This window comes from Dreissena polymorpha, chromosome 15 (genome assembly GCF_020536995.1).
Source record: "Dreissena polymorpha isolate Duluth1 chromosome 15, UMN_Dpol_1.0, whole genome shotgun sequence".
NCBI classification, from domain to species: domain Eukaryota; kingdom Metazoa; phylum Mollusca; class Bivalvia; order Myida; family Dreissenidae; genus Dreissena; species Dreissena polymorpha.
In genome coordinates, this window is record NC_068369.1 from 13008530 (window position 1) to 13035877 (window position 27348).

The 27348-nt window shown below is 37.8% G+C and overlaps 1 protein-coding gene across 1 annotated transcript; it reads right to left on the bottom strand.

The window, feature by feature from the left end:
* Positions 1 to 2464: 2464 nt before the first annotated feature.
* LOC127860900 (uncharacterized) lies at positions 2465 to 27141 on the bottom strand. Its single transcript, XM_052399206.1, has 10 exons — positions 26901 to 27141; positions 19321 to 19422; positions 10701 to 10879; positions 9379 to 10359; positions 7553 to 8697; positions 6845 to 7013; positions 5877 to 6014; positions 4955 to 5085; positions 3727 to 3860; positions 2465 to 3053 (listed from the first exon to the last, which is right to left on the bottom strand). The coding sequence occupies exons 1-10, from the start codon at positions 27139 to 27141 to the stop codon at positions 2584 to 2586; spliced, it is 3690 nt and encodes a 1229-aa protein (XP_052255166.1). The 3' UTR covers positions 2465 to 2583.
* Positions 27142 to 27348: the final 207 nt, after the last annotated feature.

Sequence of the window (27348 nt, forward strand, 5' to 3'; positions counted from 1 at the left end):
TTACTTTTTTAAAAGACATACATGCAACACCTATACAAAACATATCGTTGTGACCTTATTGTAACGTATAATAACACAAGTTCCGATCCGTAGCATTTTTTCAAATACAGCTCTTAATAAAAACACACAAAAAACACAACGTAAACAATTCATATCTGAAATATTTTTCGCATACCTTATCGGTCATTTAGCAACTTTTTTCTGTCAGTTGCGTAGACCTCTGTTAAAACAACTTAGACTTATGCGTGTTTAAAATTCCTCAAATCATTGCTAAGCGACCAACACACACACTTCAAACAAGAATGTCCCCAACGTTGGGTAAATTTGGGCGTCACAGACTCCACAGAAGCCCGTCCCTTTGCAACCGAGTGGCAGATTTCAACTATTTTTACCAATTAAACTCCATTGTTGCTCACAAAAACCCGCGTCTTCGGCTTCCGGCTGTTGATTTTTAGTAATACGATTTTTAAAAAAGGCCCCCCCGGGAATACAAGTCACCTATTTAAACGATATAAATAAGCACAGCATTATGGATTTCTTATTAAACAACTTAGCATAGATATTCATTATTACACATTTTTGCTAATTTTATCATGTGTTCTGTTAAAATGTCTATTTCATATGATCAACAAGATAAGTATTGATGCAAAGCATCAAAGGGCGCCGGGAATTTCAGTGTAAAAGGCACTCAATGAAGTTACATGGAACGATTTTTTTTTACTGTAAATAATAAATATTAATATATATTTGCCGATTATTTTAAACAAAATAGAAAAAGATACTGGTATAACCATTATCTATGATTTTGTGTTATAAACCCAAAAAAACCATTATCTATGATGTTGTGTTATAACCCCCAAATAACCATTATCTATGATTTTGTGTTGTAAACCCAAATAATTCATAGTTCATTTTATTTACATTGGTTTCCTTTTTTACTGGCATCTGTGTGCAGTTTTCATTAATGGAACAGAACTGTGTAGGTTTAACAAAAAATCTGCTTCATCTTGTAAGCGTAATTTCATATTTTTCTCAACTTCAAGGGGAGATGATTCTGAAATTATTCTTACGTTGCTCATTTACGATAGGGGTTGAGTACTCATTGATATGAAACCACTGTTAAAGTTTTAATGTGTTTACGAACACCCTCTCACACATATATTTCATGGGCATAATAAAAAACAAAAAATGGTTATAAAAAAACAGCATATTTATTTAAAGGGGCCTTTTCACAGATTTTGGCATTTTTTAACTTATTCATTAAATGCTTTATATTGATAAATGTAAACATTGGATCGTAAAAGCTCCAGTAAAAAATCAAGAAAAAAAATAAAAAAAGGAAAAGAACATTGCCCGGAGCAGGTTTCGAACCAGTGACCCCTGGAGTCCTGCCAGAGTCCTGAAGTAAAAACGCTTTAGCCTACTGAGCTATTCCGCCGAGTACATGTTCGTGACGTATTTTATACCTTATATAAGCAATCTTCGAAGTTTCACAAAATTTAACGACAAAAACAGAACTCTCCAAATTATTCAATCGTTTCGCGTTGCAACGCTTTATAATTTTTAGGTTTTAAAATCGTCAAAAGATGCATATAATGGCTATATTAGAGCATGGTTAATGTTCAGTATTACTGTTTCCTCACAAATATCATAACTAAAACGAAAACTTACGAATCTGAAACAACTTTTTCAATTTTGTCAATTTACCAAAGCGTGAAAAGATCCCTTTAAACTAAAATGTCTACATCAAAACAAAAAACATAGAACACAAATAAAATAATTTGATTCTACTGGGGCTCGAACCTTGGGCCTCTCACATGTGAAGCGAGCGTGTAACCACTACACTACGGAACCGCTTGAAAAATCACCTTCTAACTAAGATATTAATAAGCTATTAATAGTCGGTTTAAATGTAAACCCGGAAGTTTAAACGCTGGATAGTGAGCGGGGTTAAAGGTCCATACCAAAGGGTCCATACCACTGGCAAGATACGGGTCAGGCCTGCGGCATTCTATATGTGGTTCTTAAAAAAACCTGTAGGAGAACTTGATAGTTAGGAGACTGGGGTGCTGTGATGGTGCTCCTCATTGATAAGCGGCTGCTTCCTTTATCAAGACTCAGTATTACAATTTATAATACGTGTCGCGCTTCGCGCTCTATAGCGCCTTTATTAGTAACTAGGTGGTTGCTAGGATAGTGAAACAAAGAAGTTTTGTTTTTATACAAAACCAGAAAGTTTCACCGGTTCGCGTATTTGCCCAGTCCCCGTGATCTTTTATTATTACCCAGTCCCTGTGATCAGTTATTAATTAAAACAATAAGCTTTGCATTATTGGCAATAAATATTGTAGTTAATGTAATAGGCACAAATGCAGTACTTTTTTACCCTAATTTACACAAAAAATCAACACTATGCACGATATTCTGACAACAAAAATATATACATTGATCCGTAAAATAACTTCTCCTCCCATAAGCGAAAAAAAACGTATTACATACTAGTCGCCGCACTTCAGTGCGACGCCAATAATGAAATATATAACCACCATACGTGCAATTTTCCACGGAAATCACATGTGTATATTAAAGCCCCGTCACGGTGTCCACGGCATCACGTGACGCGCCCTGCTGTTCAAGGGCTGGAATGTTGCTATGGATCGGTGCTGTCAGGTCAGATTTTGACAGCGTTACATGTTTACTTGACGTCTTAAAAGCGCCTAAATCGTGTGCTGGCGGAGCCTGCAAGTTGTTGTCCGATGACTTTGAATTTAAAGTGCCGACACACGGCACCACTGAAGTCACATTTTCGTTCCCTGGCAACACCGCGACGCTTTGGATATTATCGCCCCTTGGAAACGAACCAGCAGGCCGCTCCATCGCAACCCGTTTGTGATTCAGGAGGTGGTAGTCGTCAGTTGTCTTGATTACTGTGGTCGGCGTTTCACTTCCGTCTACGCCATGATTTCGCCGCTGCTCTGCGTATATCGCCGTCAGGTACGTGTTGTCCAAGGGTGCGGTCAGGTATGTGTCATCTAATGGTGGGTTTAAGGCATCTGAAAGATGGCAGCTGGCGGGTTAAGGCATAGAATGAAGTTAAACGGCAAATGAATGAAAGATACATACCAATAACTTACTTTTATCAACATCTGTACCTACGTGTACTTTATATGAGCATCGTTCTCGAAAACTAGGCTTATTGCATGTGCGCAAAAAGTCGTCCCGGATTATCCCGTGCAGTCCGCTGCTTTAAGAGATGAGTGTTTCTGTCGGACACATTCTGCTTTTATAACATAAATACTATTACATGTTATCGATACAGAACATTTAATATTATGAGATTGAACATAGATTACTATTATGGAACCGTCATTGGATCGTTCCATTGAGAACATGCGATCGCAATTTTGTAGTAGTTTTATCAAGAATAAACATATTTTTAATAATTACACTATTAACATTGTAAACTTTTTTTAATTCTGACACAAACATACTGTAAACATTCTAAAGGCCTGTCAGACGAATTGTCCTGTTAGGTGTTAATCGGAGAAATGAGTATGACGGGTATGTTTGCTACATGTGAACGTTTGAAAAAAACAACGCGAGACATTGCCCATATGTTATAATTCTCTTAATGTATTTTTTTGTTCAGACAGTGTGACATAAGATACGGAGTCTAAAAATACCAAGGGGAAAAAATGTAGAAGCAGTTTCTCCGTGCATGCGTACCACATCTCAAATGACATCCGGTCCGCTTCCAGATGCAGAGGAGAACCACGAGGAGGACGCACGCGAAAACCGCCAGCGCTACGATTGCTGCCACAGCGCCCCCTGGGAACGCCGTCTGTCCACTCCCGGGCGGCCTTGAATATAAAACACAGACGCCATTGTACGACTTCGCTCATACATTACAATTATGTTTCGTTGATGTTTCGTGTGTTGTCAGTATTGCAAAAGTGGGTAACTGTCTATTCATTTATCCAAGCATAATGCAGGGCACACAGGGATATATTTAAATTATCTATTTATTTCACCAAGAATGTTAAAGTGCCAGCGGTAATATGAATACTTTTGTAATTACGCAGATAACGATGTAATGCAAACGGTGATACATAAGAACTATTTGTTAATGTAACCAAGAATGATGCAGCGCAAGCGGAAGCGGTGAAACATATAAAGTGTCTATACTAGATATAAACTTACTATCTGGTAATTAATTCGGATATGATGTGATGCAAACGGCGATATCTTTTAGCTATCTGGTAATAACACCAAGAATGATGTTGGCATAGAATCATCAGACTGAATTGTCCTGCTTTCACCACAAAACACGTAACAAAATATCGATAGGCCTATAATCTTAACACAAAAAAGTGAATGTAAATGGACCGTGCCCTGTGAAAAGGTGTTTTATGCATGTGCGTAAAGTGTCGTCCCTGATTAGCATGTACAGTCTGCACATGCTTATCAGGGACAACACTTTCCGCCTAAACGAAATTTTTGCTACGAAGATACTATATTTTAACGAAAAATACAATAAAGGCGGAAAGTGTCGTCCCTGATTAGCCTGTGTGGAATGCACAGGTTAATCTGTGACGACACTTTACGCACATGCATTAAACCCCATTTTCACAAAGCACGGTTCAAATGTGCATATATCAGGCGTAACGGTCTGTAGTATTCGATTATGTCACAGACAAATATTGTGTTATTTTGTATTGATATTAATTACAGTACCGTTTACATTTACATACTACTCAAGCAGTTCCCATACCTGGGCAGTTAACCAGATCACACATACATTCGACAGTTGTGCCTAACGTTGAATCTGTGACAAAAATCAGAAGTAATTCGCGATTAAATATAGCCACCGTTAACATTGACCAATACTGTTAAATACTATGAAGCATAAGATCTATTTTGATCTGTTGTGGAGCCAGATCTCGTCTTCACTTACGAGGTGGGTTGCGTGTAGCACTTCCGACAAACGACGCCGTCGGTACATTTGGTTGTAATGGAAGCACTAGGGCGGTAGGTGTAGTACTGCAGTACCGGAAACTGGAACCCGAGACTGTCACTGGTACCCAGCTGTAATATACAGACGATTTTATAAGTGTACATCACAGTTACCCATACCTCGCATCAAAGCCCAGTGCATATTGGGAGATTACTTTTCTAGTGCGGACATATGAACACAATCGCGCACATTTTCTTGAAGTCAATTTTAGAACTTATATATTTGAGAACACGACGCTTTTTAAAGCATCTTCTCAACGTTTCGAAAAAGCGCTTAGCCGCTCGACTGTTGTCAGTCTAAACAAACCAGGTTGTTTTAATCGCTACATAAGACAGTTTCTTTACAAGTGATTAATTTAATAATGAATCTCGTCTGAAAAGCGTCAACTTCAAGGTGACCTTTTTAAAAATATAACTTACATTTCGATCTTATGAAATGCCAGGATCGCATCATTGGGCGAAAAGCTAGATCATTTATAGCATGGACTAAAAGTATGTTTTTGTGTGACTTCTAATTGTTTTTTGAACAGCGCCAAATCGTTATGAGCATTAAACATATCCATATTTTGACACCTACTATATATTTTTTTCCGGTTATGTACGTTTGCATCTTCAATTTAAGTAAGGTAGATCAAAATAGTTCAATTCTTATAATCTACGGAGGGACTGGCTTTGATGCAGTCGCTCTGCCGCTTCATAGCCAATACGATTTGACGAAATATGTTCAAACTATGCCATAAATTAAGTTAACTAGATTTTTGTTAATGCATGAACATATATTGCTAAATGTGTTTGTATACATTTTCTACACTCAATTTATTTTCTTTCACGTATTACTCTTGAATGGAACTATGACAACGCACCTTATTGGCTTTCCCATTGACGTCTATGGCGTATATCCGGTAGCCTATCGTGCCGTCGCCGTTGTCGTTGAAGACGCGCCGCGTGGCGATGTCCTGGGGCTCCGCAAGCTCCTCTTGTCGCTTCACTTCCGTCAGCAGCTGTCAAGAAAGAGTTTATAGATGAACGGATTAGTATGACAAAGACGGGTGGTGGTACGCTCATCCCGTAGATGGCCACCATCAGCCAGGCAATAGTAGGAATGATGCAGGGATTTGAAATATTAAGCTGAATGCCGGGTGCTTCCGACTTTTTTGTTATAACCGATGTAACTTTTAGTTGGTCGTCGAACTTCTAATTTGGATTTAAGTGCTGGTTTCACGACTGCATTATACAATAATTTCTTCCGGTGCTTAACAAGGACGGTACGAAGTTCCACGAAGCATTTAACTTTAGCGCTATCATTATCTGTTGAGGCGTTGTTAATGGTTGGTTGCGTCTGATAGCTCGTCGTAATCTACTTCTTATCATGTTCTCTAGTTTGTCGATGCATGCCGTCGCCGTAGTTTTTCGCCGTGTAAATTTAATGTTAACTAATCGAAATGGTCTAGTTCGTCGAAAGTTAAAGTCTATAATGTCCGCCAATTCGTTTAGCTATCTCGCAGTTACCTGAACTTAATCAGCTAGAGTATTACGGTATTTTAAACCGGTCTCCACCGATCTCACCAAATTGTATACATACGTTTACGGACAAGTTACCAACACGTTTAACCCATTTATGCCTAGCGTCTAGAAAAAAGGCATTTGCAAACAGCGTAGACCCAGATGATCATCAGGGTCTGCGCTGTTTACTTCAAGGAATTTCTGTAAGAAATATTCTAAATATAGAAATAAATATACGGGACATCCCTAATTTTGGAAATAGATTGATCCAAATTAGAAGGATGGGAGAGTTCACTATGAATAAACGGGTTAATGTCATTGAACATACCACGCCGGTGGAATTGTAGTACTCCGGACAGACAGACAGGGCGGTACCGCACACTTTCTGCAGAGTGGACGCCGCTCCCTTGAGCAGAACGGACACGGCTCGTTCAGCGAACGGCGCCCATGAGTCAATACTGTACACGCCTTTTGCTTCATCCAGATTCTCAGTGCCGCTGAAATGAGGAAAGGGATTAAAATAAGACGATACTGAACATGCCTTTAGATTTTTCAAGGTTCTCTTTGCCGCTGAAATTATGATGGTGGGTATAAAAGAGTCGATACGGACCACGCTGTATGATTCATTAAGGTTCTATATGCCGCTAAAATGATGATTGAGATTATTATAGAAACATCATTGTACATTATGGGACGAAATTGTGTTTATGGTGTTTCTGAAGGAAAAGATGGCGCGGAAATGATGATGATGGTAGTGGATAATATTGAAATTCAGGATGTATGTGTTGGGTATCGGAGTGTTGGTGATGGTGAAGGTGGTTGTGGTATTAATGATGATGGTGGTGGTGGTGGTGGGATAGGATGAAAATAAAGCAATAAGCTGTGATGATGATGATAATGCGTGATGATGGTCGGTGATTAGGATAAATGATCATATGATGTTCAAGTAAACCGGTTAAAATAGCAACGGATGCCTCAACTGAAATTGATAAAAACGTAGAATTTATTTTATAACATAATCATCACAAGCTCTTACTTGCATTTCCTATAAGAAGATTTGTCAAAGCTGCTCTCAAAATAACAGCCATAGATCATCTCCATGTAGGGTAGGAGCCAGGGATTGTCCTTGTTGTCGGGTCGCAGTGCCTTAAGGTGAGACTTGAACCCATCAGTGGTCCAAAGGCGAGAGACAACTGTGATCGTGCCCTGGAGGTTCCGGTACCTGAACATGTCACTACGCAACCCCCAACCTTCGGACGCGACGAAAAGGAACTCGTTAAGATCCAATTTCTCGTTCAAGTAGCCGATAATATACTCCAGCTCGAACGATCCGATGAAAGCGACGACTATTTGCGATTCCTTAGACTTACGGAGCGACTCCACGATGGTCGTCGGGTCGGTGTTCTTGGAGACGCCAATCTCGTTGCCGATACAGAGGTTGTACTCCGGCTTCGCCGCGAGTTTCTGTATAAGACCCCTTCCACCCTCGCCATAGATTGTCTCACTGTATATGACCTGGATAGTACTGCCCCCGAGCGCCTTCACGATCTTGAGTAGCGTCGCTGCTTGGTAGTCGTCGGCGCTTGGGACGCGCAGGAAGTACGGATATACGTCGCGATCGCTAAGCGACGGCGCCGTGGAGGCGTAGCTGATCTGTACGAGACCCAGTCGGCTGGTGATCTTGGCGGCGGCCGTGGTTACGTCACTGCCCCAGCCCCCTACATATCCCAAGATCTTGTCGGCCACCGGCTCATACTTTCCGTCGACGTACACTCCCAGCCTGTGCAGCGTCAGGATCTTCTCCTGTATGATCTGTGGATCATTGCAGCTATCAATCAGGATGACTCCGATCTTGGCACCACCAAACGCGCCACTTCCAGTTGATATTCCATATCGGATCGCTTCAACATTGTCCAGTCCGCCTCTTTTAATGTTTCCGCATTTTAGAGGCGTGGTACCCGTATTGTGCACTGGGACAATCCCAACGATGTACATGTCACCCTTATGATAAAGAACGGACGGGTCCGACCTTTGACTCAGACAGAAATCGGATCGGTAGCCATCCGTACACTGTGACTTCCGGATATTGGGCCAAGACAGCACAGTGTTGTTATCTTCATAGTCACGAATGTCTGACAGCAGGGACTTGTCCAGGGAGGTCAGCTTATTATACGTGGCAACCTGTATAACGCGTTAAACATACATTGTAATTTAATTTCCGTACAGTAGGACTGAGTAGTTTAATACTTTTTCATACACTTAAAGAGGTAACTTTGGAAAATACAATAAAAAGAGAATACATGTACTATCGGGAATGACTACTGGCAATGATTACTTGAATTTATCCGACAAGTTGAAGAAAGGTTTTCTAACACTATCATGGTATTATAAATAATATAAATATTTATAACAAAATCTTTAGTTAGAAAATCAAAATATTAGAGATTAATTGTTGAAAGCAATAGCCAAAACAGATAAAAATAAGTTAATTGAACCTTCGTTGTTTTCTAGTACAATTATTGGGGATCTTTCCCGGTTACACCACGTTAAATAGTCATTAACAATTCAAATAAAAAGCAGAGTATCAAATCAAAATAGCGCTAGTTGTCTCGACTCAAATTTAATCAGCATTTCGATTGTTACACTCAAGTAGGAAACAGATTTTGTTCAAACTTAAATTCGTGGTTCACCAAACCAAAAGATCAAAAAACGAAGATGACTGCCATTTTCCTGGGCATATAACAAGTACTTTGTGTCTTTGGAGGAGATCTGAAGAACGCTCCCTCGGTGGGTGTCGAACCCGTGACCTCCCGGTCGTTAGACGGACACCATATCCATCACACCACGGCGACATTCACCTACCTTGATGAGGCAAGGGGCATCTTTCTGGGAACACCGCACGGAATCCAGTCGGTGGTTGTAGAGCTCATACTCGGGGAACATGTTGCTGGGTACGAACTTCACGTCGGAGGAACCCTCGAACCGCACGGTCAGCGCAGTCAGAGGGGGTTGGCTCTGAAACTCCTGCAGGCGTAAACCACCAAAGTCACGATCAAAGACGATGTTCTGGTTTTGAATAGCATCTATAAAGGCGGACCGTTTGGTCATATTCACGAAATTGAACGCATCACAAGCCCCGCCGGTCAGGCACGCCGTCGAGTGAACGCGCTTGACGGAGAACGCTGTTACAAGAGCAGACTGAATAGCGTATTGCGTGTACATTGACTGCGCGGCGTGCATGGTCTGTTCCTCTGGCGCCATTGGGCGGCAATAGTTCAAATGCACCTCGTTGGAAAACTGACAGTTCATGAGACCTTCGAACATTTCTTTGAAAAATCGATTCGCGTTGGCTTCTGCTTTCAGTGTCTCCGATATTGTAAGACTGTTCTTCCAGTGGGTTTGAAACTCGGAAATTATTCGCCGAGGGGGGCTTAACACAAACGCGCCTTTCGAAACATTAGGAAATTTGCCTTCAAAATATGTCCCGGTTTCCGAAAGAATTAAGCTGGGCCTGTTGAAGTGAGCAGTTTTGTTGTCGTTTTCCAGATTGTGTATTGCTTGGAACAAAGCCTCAAGAATTTGATAGCTTCCGAACACTATTATACCGCTTACAGGCGGCTCGTTTCTTGTTTCATTGATCTTGTAGACCTTGTTCCTCACTACATCTTCTAGCATGGTGACATTGTATTTCTCAGGCTCTATTGCAACGGTGCCAACCACACAAATGTCGGAGCCGACCAGTCTCTCCGATAGCTCCCGGAAGCCGCCGCGCCCGTACGAGTCGTTGATGTAGATCATCGTGATCATCGTCCAGCGAGCCGCCACGAGAAACTCGTACATTACCTGCCAACACGAGACGAACGGTGAATTTGCGGTTATTAATACTCAATAGCCTTGCACAGTTTTTAGGATCGATCAGTGAAAAAACTACATTATATAACACTTTATTTTGAATCGATACTAAATAATTTACTTTATTTTTTTTGACAATATGATTTATTTATCTATTCTAGATAACATTTACAAGATACCTTATACAGATAACAAACGAAAAGAAGGTATGGTCGAAACAAAGTTTCGTCACAACGTGACGGTATGGGTTGTTAGGTAAATTTCGGTCATATACATGTTAAAGTAACATTAAAAGAGAGACAATAAAACGCATCCAAATAGTCATGCGCTACCTGAACTTGAATATCGTCTGCTGGGATGGTCCTGAAGAAGTTCCGGTACAGCTCGCGGTTGCGCAGTGAGGCGGAAGTGGCACCCCAGCTGACCTGCAGCAAACGATACTGGTCAGGCATCGAACTGAGCATGCGCGAGATGGCTTCAGACTCGGAACTGAATTCGGAGCCGATTACACCTGACAGAAATAAGTTCGAAGGTCAACATCTCATAATTAGCAACGTTTAAGGACAGTTACACTTTCACGCATAAAAACGTAATAACTCTATATATTTAACATTTGGGAAAGTCGTATATTTACCAAAACAGCAATTTCATAGTGTGGCCTTAGTGCAATTTATAGTTTAAAATATCCAGACGATATACCGATAAGCTGTCAGAGTTTCCGATTTTTTTTGTCTACCACATATGGGAATTTATTTGATAACAATTAAAATAATGTGTTTCGTTTTTGTTTTACTTTAATTTTGTTTTATTTCTTGCATCATCACAATCTCATGATAACGCTATTCATATTTGTTCGAACGAACATTTAATACATCTGAAAAATCCCACCTCTAAACAAATGATCTCAGTTTATATATGAATCATTGCACCGTTGATAATTACGCTGACTAACAAAGAACGGATCATGACTTAACCCATTTATGCCTAGTGGACTCTACCATCCTTCTAAATTATATCAATTTATTTCCAAAATTAGGGATGTCTAGTATATTTTTTTCTATATTTAGAATATTTCTTACAGAAATTCCTTTAAGCAAACAGCACAGACCCTGATGAGACGCCGCATCATGCGGCGTCTCATCTGGGTCTACGCTGTTTGCCAAAGCCTTTTTCTAGACGCTAGGCATACATGGGTTAATCGAATTCTCAAAATACGCGTGTTTTTTCATATTTGTCATCGTTTTTTAAAACAGTTTTATCACCGTTATATTGTTATTTAATGACAATATGTTTGTAAACAAAGATCATCGCGATTCGCGACAACCTCGACTTAAAAGCCATTTATTAAATACACCTTATAATTAATTGGCTGATCATTTTCTGTTTAACAAGCAAATTCGTTGAATTGATATCCCCGCCAATATGCTTCTGGACACTCATACCAAGTTTCAATGAAATCCGCCAAAGCACTTCCAAGGTATGGCTCTGGACACACAAAAAAGCTTTTTTTTTCAAGATACAAAGGGCCATAACTCTGTTATTAACTGATGATGTACAATGCCATTTGGCGTGCATCATCCTATTATCCATATATATATAATCATACCCAGTTTCAATGAAATCTGCCAAAGCACTTCCAAGATATCGCTCCGGACGGAAAGACGGACGGAAGGACGGACGGACAACGCCAAAACAATGGCGGGGATAATAAACGCATTTCGCCATGTATATGACCTACTTCCGTTTGGTTTTTCAATTTATATAGCTATTCACTTTTTGGATTAGCTTGACAGTATACGCCAGACGGCCAGATTATATGATTCACATGACTTGTCTTGTTGTCGCGCGGAAGTTAGGGCCTCGCATGATCCTGTTGATTAGACTATTTTGTGCACTTGGAAAGTGTCGTGTTAAATAGCAAAGTAAAATTAAATGAACAGTTCTTCGGGTTTTGTGCGTTATTTATTCCAGCGGATTACGCAACATATCTTGGTTTTGGTGCCTTGATCATGACCGAAGCAAAGTACAGTAGTCAATATCACGATTACTGGCCACTGGAGAGGATAACTACATTCATTATAAGGTCTTTGTATGTATTCTTTTTATTTATAGATGATTACATAATTTATTTTCGGGAATTTATGAAATGATCAAGTTATAAATAAAAATGGAAAAAGGCGTCATAACGAATTTTTGAAGATTAAATTATATTTTTTTTTACTTTGTTATGTATTATAGCAAAGCAACCATTCCAGTACACAATGAGCAAAGTGCTGCACCTTTAAATATCGTATTGTAGAAGGTACTATAATATTGCTTTAACTCACTGAATAATAAATATCAATCTAAAATGTAGTTTATTCTCTTTTGTTTTTGTTAGAAGAACTACATTAAGACGAGTGATAATTCTTATAAAGTCCAATACTTCAAGAATAAAACGAAATACAATTTTGTTTTGATTGGTATTATCTGAAAAATATCCGATCAATAAGGAATGTAAAAATAGATAAGAATATTCCTAGAGATTTATTTAATATGGCGTACTATTACATATTGGAACCCCTGTAATATATTTGTAAATCATTCGGTTGAATATGACAAATATAATGTCTAAAAGGCAATATAGAGCATTCTAGACACGTCGGAATAATATACCTTTATAGTGTTTCATTGATAAGTTTGATAAGTAATGGCTTAGTAAGAACATTTTTTTCTAGCAAATGTTTTTTAATAACGGCTATATCTATTTTTAAACCATGTATGCATAGCGTCTAGAAAAAAGGCATTGGCAAACAGCATGCGGCGTCTCATCTGGGTCTGCGCTTTTTGCCTAAAGGAATTTCTATAAGAAATATTCTAAATAAAGAAATAAATATACTAGACATCCCTAATTTTGGAAATAAATTGATCCAATTTAGAAGGATGGCAGAGTCAACTAGACATAAATGGGTTAATTAGAAGGTGTGTCAGCGTGGTTTATACCGTTGATAAAGCGTAGGCTCTTAGTGCGATACTGTGCAATTATTCTTTGCAACTTTCGAAAGAACATCCGAATACATTTTGATTTACCGAAATAAGTTAAAATTACAATTTTCATAAATCATATTGCTATAATTGATTGAATTGATTAAAATAGCACTCAATCCGGAAGTGGGATAAATTAAAACGCGTTTAACAGAACAAGAAACAGAATTTCCAATAAAACGATTCTTACATGAAGATTTTATTGAGGTGAGGGATCCAGTATAAAGATTGTTACTTTAAGTTATTGTTGTTTATTAGTACATTTAATGTCGACATTAGATATTGTGCTTAAATATGATATGATTAATTTATAATATTTATTAACCTCAATGTTCGATGTGTAAAATAATCCATTAACAATTGTTAAACATAAAATACATGCAACACTCTGAGGATGTTATTATATGCTGAATCAGCAAGAACCATTACACATTCAGAATACAATTTGTTGTGGGACTCGTTCATCTCAGTTTTATTGAAATGTCATATGGCACAGAAAGACGATTGTTATTGCAAAAGTCTATATTATTAACAGCCAGTAATGACACTTTATTTCTCCATTCGTGCCAATATTACCAGGCTGAATGTTCTGTTTGGCAACATTGTTTGATATACAATTCTAAAACAAAATTTATTTCATCATTACACTTATTAACATTTATATACAAAGAGATGTTATATTGAGTACCTCTGCACAGTGTGTAAGATTTCTATTTTTAAACCATTTATGCCTAGTGGACTCTCACATCCTTCTAAATTGGATCAATTTATTTCCAAAATTAGGGATGTCGAGAATATTTATTTCTATATTTAGAATATTTCTTACAAAAATCCATGTAAGCAAACAGCGCATACTCTGATGAGACGCCGCATCATGCGGCGTCTCATCTGGGTCTACGCTGTTTGCCAAGTCCTTTTTTTCTAGACGCTAGGCATAAGTGGGTTAATTTATTAAGAAGACTAGTATGAACATAACCTGTCGTATCAAACCATAAATCCGTTAATTGAATGCTAATTAATTTTGAAACTTGCCAAGTATGTGATAAAAAGATCTGAAACTTGCTGTAATATCATACCGAGATCTATTAAACTCGCCCTGGTAATGTATACATGTTCTTTTTTCAATTACGTAATTCATTTACCCATTCATGGTATTGAAAAATTAATAATACGAGACATTTGAAAACTGGAGCATTTACGTCATGCAACAGCCACATCGAGTTTTACTGTAATTCAAGCATGGGGATCTGGGATTAATACGTTTGCCCGTATAACTGTCCGCCTTTGTTTAATGCAACATTACAATGAGCTGGTTAAATATGTATTACTCGTTTATAAAATGTATTTCTTTACATAGAACACGCGCACATGATTTCTTAACGCAATACACATTGAACAAACACTATACGGAAAGTGTTTAACTTATTGATACCATTTATTTTCCGAAAACACAAACAACCTCACACTGCACGTTACTGTTCTTGTACATACATCGGGGCAATTAAATACGCACCTTAATGGATAATATTGAAGCACGCTGTTTTTTTTTTACAGAATATTCGTCTTTATGAAGGATCGTTCTTAACAGAGTTTACTTGACTATGCTACAGATTAAATGAGTCTATATGAAATATCGTTTTCTTTAACGATAAGATAACGATAAGAATAATACTTTGCAGAGTAAAGAAGTCTATGTGGCAGACTGAAGGCGTATATATGAAGTATATGTCTTGACATTATACATGTGTATATAATAAATGAGTCTATTGCAGTATAGATCTTTACAGCGTAAATACTTCTATAATAAATGTGTGTATTTCAGTATAGATCTTTACAGCGTAAATACTTCTATAATAAATGAGTGTATTTCAGTATAGATCTTTACAGCGTAAATACCTCTATAATAAATGAGTGTATTTAAGTGTAGATGTTTACAGAGTATATGCGTCTACATATATGAAGTATAGATCTTTACAGCGCAAATGCGTCTATAAACACTTGGAGACTTCTCTAACGCAACATGTATTCAAATCAATATAGCTCCCTTGTTTTACAACGGATTTTGTTGAAATTTGGACTCAGACTAGTTCAAAACATATCTTATACTTCATGTAAATCTAATTGAAACTGGTCAGCATTACACTATCATACAAAGCAAATTTAATAAATCACCGAAAAAGTAAAATTCGCAAAATCGTACATCGTAAAATAAGAATGGAAAAAGTTAAACGCATTAACTTACACGTCTTAATGACCGACCGGTTTGCAAATCGCGCTCATTCATATTAATACGAGCCATATCGTTTTTCTAATTAATGCTACGTTTTCCGGTTGTAAAACCCCACCGAGAATGATGAAATTGAAATTCAATTGGAATTATATAGCGTTGTACTTAACTTGGTGAAATTTAGAACGCAGCATTTTTCAAACTTGTATATCTCAGTAATGAGTAAATATTGTGATGTAACATTGTACATGTGATCATTTGACAACAATATGTGCAAGCAAACGATAAAATCATTCATCCGTGACCATCGGATGCTTCAGCAAGAAGGTAAGGTAGCCTGCAATATGCCGATTGCGCTCCTGAAATTGTATACGAGACATATGATTTTTTTCTGGTGTATCCACCCATCTAAAATGAAGAAATTGATATTAAATTAGAATCATATCGCGTTTCACCATTTTCACGTGCAAAAAGATGAAAACAAACCTACCCCACGTGCAATAGCGCCCGATTATCACGGATGAATGATTGTATCGTTAACTTGCACAGAATACATGTATAGTCAAATAATTACATGTACAATTTTAAATCAAAATCTTAACTCATTACTGAGATATTCAAGTTTGAAAAGTGTTTCGTTAGAAAAGTCTCCACGTGTATTTGAAGTAGAGATCTTTGCAGCATAAATGTTATAGGTATCGTCCTTAATAGGGGTATTTAACTACGACCCGATTCCCCACGATTTGTCCCGATTTCCAATATTTTGAGGTCGGGAGACATTTGTAGCTCAATCGGCGAAGGTCCTACCTCATTCGAAGCTAGTCGTGGGCCGGTCGTAAGTGATTCCTGCAACTCGTGAGCTCCCGAAAAATCGTAGCCAGATTTTAAACGTGTTTAAAATTTGGCAAGGACCTCCAAGACTAAATTTAATCGCAGTGGACTCGTAATACCCCCGTCATATCGGACTGGCGTCCTTACGGCGACCCAAGTCGCCGTGAGGACGCCAAAGACGCCGGAGGAACGCAGTAAGGACGCAAGAGGACGCAGTGAAGACGCCAAAAATTGCTCAAGACGCGAGCCCACGGCGACTTATTTGAGCATGTTCAAAGTGGTCGCCGAAGTCCGGCGTTTTTACTGCATTCTGTTAAGGACGCATTAGTCGTAGTAGGGACGTGGTAGGGTCGCTGTAAGGTCGTCATGGACGTCAGGTGGTCGCCGCTCAAACCCACAGAAAATGATAATTGACTGCAAGGAGACCGTACGGCGACCTTATTGCGACTTTAGTACGTCCTTTGTACGTCTATTACGTCCTCAGAACGACTATGGCGTCCTTACTGCGACTTCATTGCGTACTTACGGCGTCTATTGCGACTCTACTACGACTATGGCGTTCATACTGCGATCCCAGTGCGTCTTTTTGGACTTATTAAGGACGCCATGAGGACGCACAGAACGCCATAAACCAGGACGCTGGTGTGACGGGAAGGCGAAAAACAGCATTTTTACCGAAAATATCATTGCCGTCCTTACTACGACAATCAGAAATTTCCAGAAAAACAGGCTTAGGTAGCCGTAAGGACGCCAGTCCGGTGTAACGGGGCTACAACAGCGTCTAAGTGCGTTCTTGGGCGTCGTAATGGAATCATAGGTAATTCGTGACTCAATCGGGAAATCGGTGATCACGTGATCTGTCTACGAATCAGTTACGACTTTGTCAAGACTCTCACGAGTTCACCCCGAGTGAGTTGAGAGCCCGCTATGATTCTGGCGATTTAGATCATGACTCTCACGAGTTCACCCCGAGTAAGTTGCGAGCCCGCTAAGATTCTCGCGATTTAGATCAATATCAATAGATATTGGCGCTTAATTCATGGGTGCGTTCGGCGAGGTCCTAGCTTAGTCGTGACCGATCTTCATCGTTCGTAGTACAGTCGCAGTACATTCTTACGCATCGTAGTGAAGTCGCGATCCTATTCGCAAGACTTCAACCGAATCCCACGATTCGTCGTAACTCAAACGTACCAGTGTCGTAACTGAATCGCAGACTGTCACGAGTCTTTCCGATTCAATAAATGTGAGAAATCGTAGCGAATCGTGGGCTTGTTTTCATAGTGGAATATGGCCATTAAAGAGTAACATAAGTATGTATTTAGCATCGTTCTTCTCAGAGTAGACGAGTCTGTTTGAAATAAAAACATCTTTACTGAACGAATATTTTGCGTTTTGAAAAACAGAAACTGAAAGAGTCTTATGCTAAATGACGGACACATTAAGGCCATATATAGATAACAAAGGGTGACGGCATTATCGGTTTTGTTATATATCAGGTTATGGTAAGAATAAAATTATGACAGCGCTTACAAAGTATGTTATATATTTAAACGATCAGGCAGTAACTTCCAATTGTGTGTATCATACAACAATTCCCCCTTTCATTTAATGCTTTCCGGTGGTTTATAGAGAAATATCAGTGAATTAAAAATGATAATGCACCGTTTTTGCACTGTTATTCTATTTCAGCAAAATACAAAAATAATCATTTGTAATCATTCGTAATCATTATATAAAAATGAAATCTGTTGGATTTGGTGGAATTTCGATTTTAATTCACACGTGATCTTAGAACAAAAATATGTTATCACTGTAGGCTGCTCCATTCGTGAAAATATTTTTTTCTATGATCACTCGTGAATTAAAATCTATATTCCACCAAAATCAAATGAATATCCTCGTTATAAAGACAGCATACACTTTATTGTTAAGTTGAAGTTATATGAGCTACTCTAAAACATCGACTGATGTAAGAACATGCTATTGAAGTGAAATAAACAATATATCGGGCAGCTTTTTATCAGGTGGACATGAAGTGGTATAGAATTATAATACAATGTGTGAATAAATCTCCTCCGTTTATAAAATATTTGAACTTGAGGCGCATGTTTTATTCAATTCAACCGACTTGATGTAAATGATCCACATGTTTGACATTGGAATTGATAAATATAGCTTTTCACAAACACACTCGTAGAAGTTGTAGAATTTATGTACTTCTAAAATTCGCCAAAATATAAAGAATGCGCAAGTGTTAATTTGAGAATATAATTATGAGGGCCCGATTTCACAACCCTAACACTAACCCTAGCCCTAACCCTTACCCTACCCTACCCTACCCTACCCTACCCTACCCTACCCTACCCTAACCATAACCTTAACCCTCATGGGGAGCCTAGAACTGAAACTAACGAGGCTCAGATGCCCACTATACAATAAATCATATGTTTTATGGTTGTCTGTTTCTTCAAGTATCGTTAATGTAATTGATTGTGCGTTCAGTATACTCTGGGATGGAAACTTTGTTATTTGATTTGCAATATGATTGATGCAAATGTCTCCATTCATTTCTGAGTCCGAGAATACGTGTACAGTGAGGGTGTCTAGAAATCAAGGTGCACTGTCGTGCAGATCATACTGTCAGTAGCTAACGACTGTCCTAGTTGAATCAGATGTCGAGCTCAATGGCCATAGAACTAATTTCTCGACCCATCTCTACACAGACTATATGTGGCCACACTGGGTCTTCAACTCACGCTTCCCGGACTGATACTCTACCAATAGACAAGCGCTCTAGCAATAGACAAGCGTTTTAACAATAGACTAGCGCCTTAACAATAGACTAGCGCTTTAACAATAGACTAACTTACCGACGACGTCGATTGTGTCGTTGTTTCCCATCTCCACAATCAGTTGGTGTGTAACCTGGGTGGCCCTCTCCACAGACTGACACGTCGGGCTCACCCTCAGACCTCAATAATTATAATAATAATAATAATAATAATAATAATAATAATAATAATAATAATAATAATAATAATAATAATAATAATAATAATAATAAAAATAATAAAAATAAAAATAATAAAAAAAATAATAATAATTATTATTAATAATACGGGCAAAAACCCGCAAAGCGGACGTTGACCGTTCATACATATGGGAATTTAGACATAAAATTACATAAGAATACCACATATGGATACGTCTAAAAAAAAATTGCCACGCGACATATATTTTCGCGATGCTATTTATGACCTTGAACAAATCAAAAACACTTTGACATATGCTAAATCACATGTAAATACATACCTCAGGAAAAGTTATATCAATGACATCATAATTGTGTAGCGAATCGCACTAAATATTCTCGCATTATTTGTTTTTCTTCGCAACCGTTCCAGAATTAAGTTATTACTCAATTATCTCCCCTGAATGCTCTTCTTTAGTGGGTATAAGCCGAAGACTGGTTCACTGCATATAGTGACAGTCTTTACCAAACAAAATTTAGGTGAACATAACCCGTCTTTAATATTTTGCCGAATCTCAGATTTCTGTCGAATTTATTTGCTTTGATCTTTTCGATATCTTATTGTTATTATTATCCTGACAAATCACAAACGCTTGTAAAAAAATATTTGTTTTAAACATTATCGTTGGCATCTCTATTCTTCCAGTATTCTCGCGGTATTTCAATAACGACACCCTACTGTTTATTTGTCAGAATTTGTGACGCATTTTCCATTCGCTCTCAGAAAGAAGTTTTACGTGTGATCATGAGTAATATTCTGGTAAGTTGTCGTTGTTATCCACCAGAAACACATTTATTCACAAAATTTAAAGATATTCCAATCTAACTTTTTAGTCTTTTAGCTTAAATTTTTAACGTATTTACACCTCGTCTGCTCGCACTTTACCGATATCCCGAAAGGTTACATATCACTATAATTAGTTTAGGACTAAAAACCACAAAATCCGATACCGTTGGATTTTTGTACCACAATCTTACGTAAAAAAATCTCCCAGATTCGAAATCAACAAAAAACAAGACATTTATAAATTGTCTGCATTATTGATCAAATTTTAAGATATTTGTTGGTTTTCCGTTTTTAGAAGCTGTTCTGCCAAGGCAAGAGCTGGACATGATACAAGTCATTCTATCCAGCAAAACTGACAGTTTTGGTTTACAGAAATCAACAAAGGAGGGATTCCTGAACTATCAAAATTTCCAAGCTATACACACAGTTATTATTTATGGTGATCTTTATTGGTTCTGTTTGTTTACTTGGATGGAACATGTGTGAACTTTTATAGAACTTTGAAAAGTCTATATATGTCTATCTATAAACAAAAATCAGCTATGGTATAATAAGATCAGATGTGCAGACAATGTCAAAGAGTTGTTAAATTAACAATTTGAAGGCAATTATGCTGAAAAAATATGAAAGTTCCCATGCAAATTTTGTCTGTATATCGACAAGTGTCTGCCGATAATTGTCAAACTAGTAATACAAAAACTTACCACAAGTATGTAAAAGCACTAAGTACCCGTGATCATTTTTAGTAAGATAGTGTAATTCTAAACAGTAGCAAATAGCTTGTTTAGTAAATGCAAAATGCAATTAATATGATTTTCGTTCTATTGTGTAATTAATAATTTGGTTGTTACTTGTTAATCCATGATAAATGTTTTATGGCTAGTACAAAACCAGCAATGTTATTTTGTAAAAGGTAATACAATAACACCACTTTGTAATTTCATATACGTAAATATTCTTGAAATGTAGGTTGATGACAGTGTTTTAGTTTTACTTATTTTGTAACTATTATTTTATGTGCAAATAAATGATGTGAAGTGTTTTGTATCTCCGCACAATACCACCTACCTTTTTATATACATGTATGTACTGTGTTATGTGTTATTTGAATGTTTAAATTAAAAAATATGGTTGATATAACATGATGCATTCTAATATTTGCATTCAAATTGTAACTAGAGCTAAGTGAATGCAGTTTAGACTGTGATTTTAGAATTGCTACAAAATGGCTAGTTTTTTAGTGGCGACAAAATTTAAACTATTCAACAATAATTTGCGAAAGAAATTTAGAAACCTGCGCAAGATACCTGTATTTATTAAATATTTTAATTGCAAAACAAGTATGTTGTTATGCTGTTACACATAATTATACATTGATAATAAATAACAGAGGCGTATCCAGAAAATTTTCAGACGGGGGGCTCAACAGGGGAGGGTGCGGGAGTGGTGTCCCCTTCCGTCGTCGAACTTGTTTTGAAATGGCACCTTGAAATGATGCGATTTCCTGCTATCTAATCAGCATTTTGCATGATAAAAGTGCATGTAAAACAAATAAGAACTTGAGTTCACACATCAAGTGTGACAGACACACGGACAGACAGACACACAGGGGTAAATCAAATGTCTCTCAAACCACTAAAGTGGTGGGAGACATTATCTTTATCCATAACTTTTTTAACAGAATTAGATGGATGGACCTCCTATTTAACCTTGTTGGATATCCTACTAGGTCAACTCAGGTACAACATTAAAATGTTTGTGTCCATGTCCCTATGAATGGAAAGCAGGCACACAGTGGAAAACCTGTCCTGACCCATTGATGATCTTAGTCTTGTCTTAACAAGTCCTTGGACACTGATGCTCTTTTCACACTCGCATGATGTGACAGGGAACACACATGATATGGACAAAACAGTGTAAATGATGGGGTATAGCTGGGAATCACAATGTGCAACAGAGCTCTGAAGGGTAGTAGGTGGGTTGGGTACACCCTTCTACCTAGCCTGCCATATAAAGTGCAACTCAGCAGGCAGGGACTGAGGGGAAGGGAGATCATCATTGAACCATTCAAGGTCACTAGCACTGACAGGAGAGGAGCACATTTGTTCAGGTATAAACTTCAATCCCATGGCTGCCTTAGTCTGCAAATAACTGAATTGGGTGTCCATTTCGTTCACAAAAGTGTCAACAAAGGGAGTCGTTAGGTTTCTTGTGTAGTTTAATTCGGGTGTTGCTGCCTCGATGTTGTCACGCTTTTAGAAAATGATTTAGTTTCATATAGCAAAGTAATTCTTCATTTTTGAGTCTTTTTTAATTTCAAAAACTATGGATGAACATCAAAGCAGTTAGCCCGATTTGTAAAAAAATAAAAAATAAATAAAAATAATTGCCATTCATTAAGTGTGCAGTTGAATTTCACTGGCAATAACTTGTTACTCAAAAGGATTATCATTCTAAAGAGCTAATACCAGTTAAACTCATCAAAGAAATTACCGAAAAAATAATTATGATTGTCCATTGCATTCGTCTAAACTCTTTAATTGCTACAACTTGAAATATTGTTTTTCACAAGTCTCATGCGGCAGCCATTTGTAAACATTTACATATAGCTAAACGTATTATAAGAAGACAATTAGTGGTGTAAACGTTTCCCAACAGTGGAAATCATTCTTCTGATGAAGTCGGTGATATACAGACGAAAGCTCCAGGTATGGCTTTCAATACGTAGTGTGTGTTATTTGACAGTCTAAAACTTATTGGATTTTAAAAAATCCTGTCAAATTTGTCAATCAAAATTGATTTGACACATCACATGAATTTGATTATGTTAAATCAGTGTACTGTATGCTAAATGCAACTGCTTTAGCAAGCTGTCAAGTTGAATTGAGAAATTTGATGAAACAAACTGTTTCCTGGATAGGACCAGTACTTAGTTTCTATATGATGTACCATGACGTCGAAAGTCTACAAGACCTTCTAGGTAGAACGAGTAATGTACTTCGACGTACAATTTTCACCGACCCTTGAGTGTTAGTCAATCAGAAGACACCTTACGTCTGTTGCTTTTAGAGATATTTGACATTGAACATTATTATTATTATTTATACCGAATTATGCGACTATCGACCGCTAACTCATAGATATTGTGCGTATTTATTAAACATTATTATTATTATAATTTATACCAAATACGCACAATATGAGTTAGCGGTCGATAGTCGCATAATTTGGTATAAATTACCCACTTAAGGGATCAATACAGAGACCTCCCAGTGACTAAGCTAGTTAGCAGACACTCCATCCACTATACCACAGACACCGAACCAGCTATAAATTCCTGTGGCTCGAAAAAAAAATCAGATGCTAGATCTGTAAGCTTGGAACATGTAACTCGTTTTAAGATTGATTTTTTTGGATGCATTACTTAAGCTCGATTGGTCATTGTCGGCTCGGGTACTACTAACATGTACCCCGGGTACTCTTAAGTATACTTACATGTACCATGGGTACGGTAAATATACTAAAACGTACCCGGGAAATTTAACGCTAAATCGGTCGTTGTCGGCTATTTTTTTTAAAATTAATTATATACACATGTATGTCAATTTTCTGTAAAATGGCCTCTATATTGTCGAAACTCATACTCACAAAGGATGTTGACGCAGTTTTTTTTAAAGAGAACTTTTGGAACAGCTGGAGAAATCCATATTGGCCACTCGCTGTGAAATTCATTGAAAACAGTAGCTCTAAGGCGGAGTTAACGGTCTGAATAACCCGATTTACTGTTGACATTTGTACGTGTTGTGTATTAGAAAATAGCGTACATGCGGATTATCGGACGTCCAAGGGACTTCCACCATTTGCATAATGGACGTACGACTGCCGTTTTCGGGCGTAATTTACGCCCGGACGTCCACTTACGGAAGCGCTGATTGGTAGCGCGTTTTACGACATCGGATTTTAGGCGGGAATACAACTCGGGTACAGTCTAATATCGACCGGGTACGATTAAGTATATTTACCGTACCCGTGGTTCATGTAAGTATACTTAAGAGTACCCGGGTTACATGTTAGTAGTACCCGAGCCGACAATGACCAATCGAGCATTACTTAATTATTGCAACAATTATAATATTTTGAACACAATCATGTCCATATATTTATTAAAAATACATGGTTATCAAAAAAACTTAAAAACCTTTTGCCCGTAAATTAGGTAGCACCTATAATCATAATAATAATAATAATAATAATAATAATAATAATAATAATAATAATAATAATAATAATAATAATAATAATAATAATAAAATAGTAATAATAATAATAATAATAATAATAATAATAGTAATAATAATAATAATAACAAGAGCACCGCCTTGCGGGTGCAGACCGCTCATCTATTTTCTTTTTAAAGGTGAAGGGACTCTCATTTTCAATCACAAAGGAGGGAGGAGTGGAGTGAAGAGGGGTGTATAGTGTGGGGTTGTGGACATTTATTACATTATCTTCCAAAAAAGCGAAAAAAAAAAAAAATTATAAAAAAATCGGGGGGGGGGGGGTATAGTGTGAGGGTGTGGTGATAATTTGTGAGATGATCTTAAAAAAAAAAAAAAAAAAAAAAAATCAAAAAAAAAATTTGGGGGGGGGGGGTGGGGGGGTGGGGTGGGGGTATAGTGTGAGGGTGTGGTGGTCATTTGTGAGATGATCTTATAAAAAAAAAAAAAAAAAAAAAAAATAGGGGGGGGGGAGGGGGGGAGGGGGGGGGGAGGGCACGGGGGATGGTTTGGGTGAAGTCTATTGTGGTATGTCAGGTAAGAGTAGTTTCATCAAAGTATCAATCAAATCTAATCATAAATAAAGAAGTTATGGCAATTTTAGCAAAATTTAATAATTTGACCTTGAGAGTCAAGGTCATTCAAAGGTCAAAGTAAAATTCAAGTTGCCAGGTACAGTAACCTCATGATAGCATGTAAGTATTTGAAGTTTGAAAGCAATAGCCTTGATACTTCGAGTGGATCGAAACACAAAATTTAACCATATATTAAAAGTTACTAAGTCAAAAAAGGGCCATAATTCCGTAACAATGACAACCAGAGTTATGCAACTTGTCCTTTTACTGTACCCTTATGATAGTTTGTGAGTGTTCCAAGTATGAAAGCAATATCTATGATACTTTAGGGGTAAAGTGACCAAAACATAAAGCTTAACCAAATTTTCAATTTTCTAAGTATAAAGGGCCCATAATTCCGTCCAAATGCCAGTCAGAGTTACATAACTTTGCCTGCACCGTCCCCTTATGATAGTTCATAAATCTTGCAAGTATGAAAGCAATAGCTTTGATACTGTAGGAATAAAGTGGACCTAAACACAAAACTTAATCAAATTTTCAATTTTCTAAGTATAAAAAGGGCACATAATTCTGTCAAAATGCCAGTCAGAGTTACATTACTTTGCCTGCACAGTCCCCTTATGATAGTTAGTAAGTGTTGCAAGTATGAAAGCAATAGCTTTGATGCTTAAGGAATAAAATGGACCTAAACACAAAACTTAACCAAAATTGTCAATTTTCTAAGTATAAAAAGGGCACATAATTCTGTCAAAATGCATGCCAGAGTTATCTAACTTTGCCTGCCCAGTCCCCTCATGATAGTAAGTAAGTGTACCAAGTTTGAATGCAATAGCATTGATACTTACTGAGAAAAGTGGAACTAAACGCAAAACTTAACCAAAATTTTCAATTTTTTAAGTATAAAAAGGGCACATAATTCTGTCAAAATGCACGCCAGAGTTATCTAACTTTGCCTGCCTAGTCCCCTCATGATAGTAAGTAAGTGTACCAAGTTTGAATGCAATAGCATTGATACTTTCTGAGAAAAGTGGACCTAAACGCAAAACTTAACCGGACGCCGACGCCAACGCCAACGCCAACGCCGACGCCGACGCCGACGCCGACGCCAAGGTGATGACAATAGCTCATAATTTTTTTTCAAAAAATAGATGAGCTAATAATAATAATAATAATGATAATAAATACCCCGATATTTCATGGTAAATGGACCAGGTCTTGAATTAAAAAAATGTTACACTTGAAATAAGGCCGAACAACTAAGAGAGCTACGTATTTCCTATTAAACACTCATTTTTGAAAGATAAATATTACCAGTACGATCAACTTCGGTTTTTTAAGTACACTGAATAGGATTGTTAGCTTACCATCTTAGGGATTGTGAAATATGCGATGATCGTTGACGTGTATCAATATTGATAATATAACTTTTTGAAATGTATCAAGTTGTGTTCTTAACGGACCAAAAACTAGAGATCACGAGATCGTAAGAGAGCTGACAAATGTGATCATACCAAGCTGACAAATGTGATCATAACATGTTCCAAATGTGTGTGTGGATCAGAATTTATTAACAGGTCATCTCGAGTCTTCACGACAACTTTACGTACTGACCTGAACCATGTGACCTTTCAGGGCAGACCATTATTTTTTAGTAGGTCCAATTTTATCCCGGTCCGGGTATTCACCAAACAAATATGTACAAAACACGCTGATCCCTTTTATGGACCATTAAGTAAAGACTAAGTCTATGGGTTGGTTGACTTCCAAATCAGTGACTTACCCAGCTTCAGACCGTTGGTGAAGTTGACGTCGTTCAGCCGCCCAAGCGTCCACTTGATTGCGTTGATCGCTTGCAGCACCTTCACATCCGGTACGCGACACGAGCTGCCGGAGTACACGGAGCCGATAAACTCGATGTAGACGTCGCCCGGAAGTAGCACTGTTCCCAGCCCATTCACGCTGATGAAACAAAACGTAAGTGCACACAACGCCGCTAGAAGCACCCGCGCTCTTTGCTGCATATTGGGATAAGGAGTTTGTAGATCTAAAAAAGAAATACACGAAGATACATAATCAATATATAGTTGTGATGGTTCAGCCCTTCGGTCTAGGCATATGGATTCGGTTTCCACAAGGTTCTGTTTAAGAAGCTCTATTCTCAGCCCATTCGCACTTGGAAACAGGAAGTAAAATGCATAACGCCGCTAGAAGCGTCCCCGCTGTATGCT

Excerpts from the sequence above, each read along its gene's own strand:
- LOC127860900 (XM_052399206.1), bottom strand. The coding sequence starts at position 27,141 with ATGCAGCAAAGAGCGCGGGTGCTTCTAGCGGCGTTGTGTGCACTTACG. Across the intron at positions 6,015-6,844 it reads ACTACAATTCCACCGGCGTG|CTGCTGACGGAAGTGAAGCG; the intron begins GTATGTTCAATG and ends CTTTCTTGACAG. Across the intron at positions 3,861-4,954 it reads TGCTACACGCAACCCACCTC|GCCGCCCGGGAGTGGACAGA; the intron begins GTAAGTGAAGAC and ends TTTATATTCAAG.